The sequence below is a fragment of the Tachysurus fulvidraco genome, chromosome 11 (genome assembly GCF_022655615.1).
Source record: "Tachysurus fulvidraco isolate hzauxx_2018 chromosome 11, HZAU_PFXX_2.0, whole genome shotgun sequence".
Lineage (NCBI taxonomy): Eukaryota > Metazoa > Chordata > Actinopteri > Siluriformes > Bagridae > Tachysurus > Tachysurus fulvidraco.
Genome location: NC_062528.1, coordinates 1,830,269 through 1,837,768, shown reverse-complemented (window position 1 = coordinate 1,837,768; position 7,500 = coordinate 1,830,269). Strand labels below are relative to the sequence as shown.

Here is a 7,500-nt window from a genome sequence, read left to right as displayed (position 1 = left end):
CAAAATAAAAATGACCTCTGTAGCACAATGAGTATATTTATATATATATAAGTTATATTCCACAATACATCCCTCGAAAATATTTTTCCCCCACTTTGCATTTTCTGGAATTTGATTGCATTCAGCGGATTTGAAATTATTCTCCATGGAAAATAAATAAGTGAGAGAGTGGAAGAGCCGCAAAGAAGGTTATAGAAGTTTTTTTTATATAAAAATTAACTGCAAAGAATTTTCACAAATCCAGGGAATTTGGCACTCCTGAGGTTGTACATTGTTCTACTATTTGTGTTCAAATTGTTTGCAAGGTTGTGTTTTGTGTCCGTTTCTCCCACAAATGCATGTTTTTCAAAATAAAACATATTTCTATAGTTTTCATAATTTAATTGAATTACATCATGCATAAAATTTTGGTGTCCACTTTTACCATTTTACTAAATAATACCATAACATTTGGGTTACTATGTAGTCATATAATATATAATATAAAACTCTTCTTGTTTTAAATTCTCACTGAGGGCTAAAACCCCTAAAGATAAAACCCTAGAACCGCCCCTGTTGATAAAAGAGACACTGACTATATTTGCTGTAACGCACAGCATAGCTCGAGTCAGTCAGGCTTTGAGTTCCCCCTACTGGACACTCCTTGAATTACATCTAATTTTTAGTTGACCAACAGGATAAGTACAATAATAAGCATCACACGAATTAATCATTTTGACTTCGCACTCTTTTCAGCCGAGTCGCTGATAAAGAAAAAAATCACACATTGCCAAAGATTTCTTGGCTGTGAGATCAGAGAAGTGATGATGTAATCGATGATGTAGGCATAACACGACTTTAGAGGATCTTCTGCATGTAAGCTGACATGGAGAACTCATGAAGATGGAGAACACATCACGTGTTTGTATGTGTGTGTCAGTGAGTGAGAGTGCGTGTGAGTGTCTGCATGTGTGTGTGTGTGTGTGTGTGTGTGTGTGTGTGTGTGTGTGTTTGTGTCTCCATAGACTATTTCCATAGACTATATAGTCTCCATAGACTATTTACTCACAGTAAAATTCTTGCAAATTCCACTTGAGAAATTTCTGCAAAATAAATTGAGTTTTTTTTTGACTGTTATGAATTTCGTTGTGACAGCGATAAAGAAATGACAGGAAATCGTACAGCTTTGCTGACACCAGAGTTTCTTAATAATAAACAAATCCCCAGGTTTCTGAGCAGATGTGTGAGGTAACATCTGGGTGATGTTCATGTAGAAGCTCACTGTTTCCTTCCAGCTGAAAAGATCCGTAACAGTATTTTAATGTCGCCATCTACTGTCATATAGAAGAAACACAGTTCTTTGTGTTGTATAAATGATTTTTTGAGTTAGAGCAGGTCCTTAATGAGTCACACCTTAGAGCAGGGGTATTCAATTAAAATTCAAAGTTACTAAAATTTCCTCCCAGCAAAGGTCCGAATCTTATATTGTCTCTTAAATTAGTGCACCCTCATGTTAATAAAATCAATAACGAACAACACTAACATAAACTATAGACTTTTGAGCTGCCCCTTTTTTTAAACATTAACTACATTAATAACATCGTGATGAGACAAAGGCGAGTGAGGATCCAAATGCAGTTTTAGAGTTTTAATAATCCAACACAAACAGATAAACAGGCAGGCAGAACAAGGCAGAACACAGAGCGAACAGGAACATCGACAGAAACACACAACATACCAACAATGACTAACACCAGGGAAGTGAACAAACAGAGTAGATATAGCGAACAGGAACCAATCACAAAGCGGGAAAGGGGACTTGATTAACACACTAAATATAGCCTAATAAAATACAACATGTACAGGTTTGTTCTAGTTGATGTAAATAGTTATTTTAAAAGAATTGCCCCATTTATCAAATCTAAAGTTACTTAATTGATACGATATCTGTTAAAAAATATTACAAATGCAAAAAGAGAGAATGTAAAAATAAACATGTTAACCCTTTTTATATATACAACAATAACAAACAACCTTAACAATTGTCTTAAATATATGGTATTAAAACTATAGACATGAGAGATTAAAGCATTAAAGAAGCCCCCCACCCCACCCCACCCCACCCCAAACCGACCGGCCCACCTGGAATATCACTTGGCCCACCTTTCATCTCATATCTGGAGCTGGGCCTGGTACCTGCACACCTGAGTCACATTCATGTGTGTGTGTGTGTGTGTGTGTGTGTGTGTGTGTGTGTGTGTGTGTGTGTGTTGTATTCTCTTCATGTTCTGTGTGTATCTGTATTACACATTAGTTCGTGTTTAAAACACAAAGAGACAAATGAGAGTTATTTCGAAGTATTTAAAAACAGTTCTGTGAAAAAAAGGAAGTTAAACTTAAAGCTGATGTTTTTCTTGCGCCACTTTCCCAAAACACAGGAAAGTGTAAGTATGTGTAGAGCACACCTCCCCCCCACACAGAGACACATGAACACACACCCACCCACACACACCCACACAAACAAACACACACACAATCGAAAATTTGACAAAAGCACTAATACACACTAACACAGTCTATTGTAAGTTTTGGTGTGTGTGTTTGTTATTGCATATGTGTTTATTACTGTGTAACTCTGTGTGTTTGTGTGTGTGTGTGTGTGTGTGTGTGTGTGTGTGTGTGTGTGTGTGTGTGTGTGTGTGTGTGTGTGTGTGTGTGATATGTTATTGCATATGTGTGTAATACTGTGTAACTGTGTGTCAGAGTTTGTGTGTGTGTGTGTGTGTGTGTGTGTGTGTGTGTGTGTGTGTGTGTGTGTGTGTGTGTGTGTGTGTGAGTGTGAATGTGTGTGTGTGTGTGTGTGTGTGTGTGTGTGTGTGTGTGTGTGTGTGTGTGAATGTGTGTGTGTGTGTGTGAATGTGTAAGTGCACATGAGTGTTTGTGTGCGTGTGAATGTGTGTGTGTGTGCGTGAGTGCGTGAGTGTGCCTTGCGTTCCTCTGTCACTTGCACACAGAACACGGCTTACTGGAGCGCCATTGAGGCCAAACCCCCTGCAGGTACTTGCATTCTTCCATAACATGCACACTAACACTTTATTTTTGGGTCATTTAACTAGTTGCCATAGAGACGCGTCTCCGGAGTACTAGCGCGCTTCAGGACTACACTTCCCATCAGCCACCTTTCCTCCTGATTACACCGCCACCTGTTCCTCATCTCCCATTCTCCCATTCATCTCCCATAACACCACGCTTGTTCCTACCTGTGCGAGGTCTCGACTTGTGTTTGTGCAGTCATTCTGAGCGTTTCCTGTGTTCTGTTTTCCTGTTACAGTTTTTTTTGGATTGCTTAAGCACGATTTTCAAAACAGGGCCCCTGTTTTCAAAACACTACACACAATTAGCACAACACTACAGATCCCTTGCATAATTAAACACTCTTGTAAAAACTATACACTTCTGTTTAAAAACCACACTTTGTTACCATATGAAACACACACGTTTCACATTACTATACTCTGTAGTTACACTCTGCTGTGTTAAACCTAAAACACTTTTAGCACTTCTACTTCCCTATGATTAGAGTAGGCTACCATCAATAAAGTACAAATATTATGTAAATTCACCAAACACTACACAAGACCAATGTTGTAGACGGAAGAAACTCATTTATTTGTCAACACGCCCAAAATGTTCACATGTACTGTAAGTTTACTGTAAAAAATACAAAAAAAAACAACTAGACATTGTCTCTTCACCTAGCTGGATCTGGCCAGAGAATTTCATCAACATCGCAGGCAATGTTGTCATTAGCAAGACACCTTGGAAAGAAACGTCGTGAATGACGAATCCATCCTTGCATTGCTGCTACCTCCATCTGGTCACAGGCTTCCTCCAAGGCTTGGATGAGGGGTACCTCAGCCTGGAGACGGAGATCATATACCTTCCACCGACTCCATTCTGTGTAATGGCTGCACAGAGTGTTATAGTATATTACCCCCACGTTGCCCTGGGACATTGACTATAGCCCTGAAGCCAATGATGTTTCTTCCCCTCCTTCGTGTTCTCGTCAGGTTGAACCCAGCCTCATCTACGTATATGAACTCATGCTGGATCTCCTCTCCATCCATTCATAAAACTCTCTGAGGAACAATGTCATGCAAAATTGTGTAGTTCAGTGTAGATATGATGTTGATATGATGATATTTTTACAACACACTGTACCTATTTTCCAGTCGAAATGCTATCACACTTGCCACTGTGTATCGGCTTAGATTTGGCTGTACTCGCAGTCCAGCCTCCCTCAGCGTCAGGCCGCGGGTGACAACGTGGTCAACAAGTGTTGCGCGGATCTCATTTGTCAGATTCGGTCCTCTTTGAGCACCTTCTTGTCTTCCTCTTCCTCTACCTCTACCTCTACCTCTACCTCCAGCATGGCCTCCATCTCTTCCTCTTCCACTGTTGATTCCTCCTCTGTTGATTCCTCTTCCTCCCCTTCCTCCTCCTCCTTCTTCTCCTCCTCGTCTTACTCTTTCTCTGACGCTTTCCATTGTGCTTGAAGACCTATGAACTCACCTGCTGCTTTTTATATTCAATTCAAGTTCAATTCAATTCAAGTTTATTTGTATAGCGCTTTTTACAATAGAAATTGTCTCAAAGCAGCTTTACAGAACATAAACATAGAGCAGAAGGTAAAGATATATTATAGTGCTTATACACCTGATTGGTGTGTCTACAATTAAGCAAACAAGTGTTTACACACCTGATGACTGTGTTGACCCGACTGGTTGGACGGTGCAGTAATTTGACAGTCAGAGCTTGGTATTGCATGGAAGTGACTTCATGATAGATTTTTGTGTGTAATGTATGTTAAGTGTGTTTAGTGTTTTGCAAATCACTGTGTGTAGAGTTTTGCAACAAGTGTGAGGTTGACAATGTGCTTATAGTTGTGCAAATATGGGCTGATGTTTTGCCTCTTGCGTGTAAGGTTTTGCTAATAGTGTACTACTTTTAATTTTAGTGTGTAAGCAAGCCAAAAAAACTGTATTACTTCTGCTTTCTCATTCTGACCTTCTGATTGTTTGCCGCCTGCTCCGCCCTTTTTGCCTGTCCCCGATTCCGATTCTGCTCTCTGTCTGACATTGTGTTTTTGCCGGTACTGACCTTTGCCTGTTTGACTTCGCCTGTGTTTATTATTAATACACTTCTGCTGCAAATGGATCCCCAGCCGTATGCCTCCTCGTCATTACACTATGTTATTGCATATGTGTTTATTACTGTGTAACTCTATGTGTGTGTGTAAGTGCTATGTTATTGCATATGTGTGTAATACTGTGTAACTGTGTGTGTGAGTGTGCATTTGCATGTGTGCGTGTGAATGTGTGAGTGTGCGAGAGTGTTTGTGTGTGTGTGTGTGTGTGTGTGTGTGAGTGAGACTGTGTATGTGAGTGTGTGTGTGTGTGTGTGTTTGTGTGATTGTGAGTGTTTGTACTGTATGTGTGAGTGTGCGTGTGTGTGTGTGAGTATGTGTGTGTTTGTGTGTGATACAATACTAGAGGTGAAATATTCATAATGTTTGGTTTATTTCTTCCACACAGATGTTTGTATGTTCAGAGTAAATGTTGATATCAAACCCATTTCTACTCTCTGAGATGCTCCGAGTGTTTGTTCATCTAAAAAGCAGCTCAGGTTTCTCTTCAAAACACACTGAAAGAGTCCTGACACACTTTAGATCAGACTCACACACACAACATCAGACGCTTCTTTATACTGATAGTGTATAGTGAAATCAGTAGTTACTTATACTGAAGTTCATGTCTATTTTGCTGATGTACTGAACTTCAGTGTCCTGGTGTGTACAGGGTTAAGGAGGTGTGAACACACATATTTTGGTATTGCACAATAACCACAGTGATGCTCTGCTCAGTATAAATAAGACAGCAACAGTTAGAAAAACTCAATCCAGTTTCCTCTACAAGTTTCCAACGAGAGACAAAAGATGGCTGGTTCTGTAAGTAGTGTTTGATTCATATCATGTTTTTGTTCATTTTTTGAGCATTTCTGAGTTTAGGAATGAGTTAGGAATGATATAGGAATGACATAGAAATGATATAGGAATGACATAAGAATGACATAGGAATGACATAGAAATGACATAGGAATGATATAGGAATGACATAGGAATACTCCATCATGTTTCGGTGTGTGTTTTGTTTAGGTGTGTTTTGGAGCTCTGGGATTCGTTCTGCTCTTTCTGCTCTCTACTGCTTCTGGGGCCGAGGTTACAAATCTCAAGAACATAATTAACCACCTTCAGAAAACGTAAACACACACACACACACATACACACACACACACACACACACACACACACACACACACACACACACACACACACACAAGAACTTTTTTAGTGCACCATGACACTAATGACACTTTTCTTCTCTTTTATTTCAGCTATGGAATTGATAGTCAGTATGCTCTGGGCATTAATGTCCTAGATAAATATTGTACTTCAGATGGCCAACTCGACCAGAACTTCCTGTCACAAGATGGACCAATCCAGGTGCAGAACGCCATTAATAGTAATGAACGTATGTACATTGGTGAAGACCTGGTTGGTGCCAGAACAAAAACAGTTAAACGTGTCAGAATACACTCTGAGTATCGGTTGCTGGGAGGCTCCGATCCCTCGCCCATGCAAAACCTCCTGAATAAAAGGAAAAATGGCTGCACGGTTTTCTTCACCTTAAACTCCCCCTGTGTCCAGTCCTGCTCAACACCTGAAGGACCCCGCAGCATCATCAAAGCTCTCGACATGTTCAAAAATCACAACGGTCCAAAAGCTTTTGTTTTCAATCAGATTTGGGATCATGATAAGGGAACTCCTGAATGGAAAAATAACATAGGTGAGATAGAAAAACGAATTCCAGTCTATCTCTGCGACAACAGCGAATGCATCCGCTGTGTCACTGATAAGGGAGTTGATGCTAAGTGCGTCGGCCAAAAAAATGTTTAATCGTTCTTCACTGTTCCAAAAGTAGATTGAATAAAATTGCTTAAGAAAAGAAAGCTTGCAACAAAAACGACTAAAAAAATAGTTCCTGCTTGGCTTGTGTCACTTTTTTGCATTAATCAATAAAGATTCAAGAAGCATCAAATCTGTTGTGACTCTCTTTCATCTCTCCATCAGTTTTAGTTGTTCACCGTATAATTACACTGTACGATGGAAGTGTGTTAACTGTTACTGTGTTAATAAGATTCTAGGATCAGAGCTTTAGGGGTGTTGAGCACCCAATGAGCCCCACTGCCACCACCCACCCTCTTTTCACACAAAAACAAAAAATATGTCTGTTGAAAAATAACTTGATCATTTTAACATTGATTCAACTAACTCCAAAATCCAGATTTTTTTTTTCTTATTTTTTTGGAGACCTTTTCAGAACACCAGGTTAATTGTGAGAGTTCACACACACACACACACACACACACACACACACACACACACACACACACACACACACA

General features: G+C 39.7%; 1 protein-coding gene across 1 annotated transcript; it reads left to right on the top strand.

The window, feature by feature from the left end:
* The first annotated feature begins 5,837 nt into the window (after nt 1-5,837).
* LOC113637918 lies at nt 5,838-7,065 on the top strand. The gene is made up of 3 exons (XM_027138862.2): nt 5,838-5,986; nt 6,194-6,297; nt 6,433-7,065. Exons 1-3 carry the CDS (start codon nt 5,975-5,977, stop codon nt 6,992-6,994), a joined length of 678 nt encoding a protein of 225 aa, XP_026994663.2. The 5' UTR covers nt 5,838-5,974; the 3' UTR covers nt 6,995-7,065.
* The last annotated feature ends 435 nt before the right edge of the window (nt 7,066-7,500 follow it).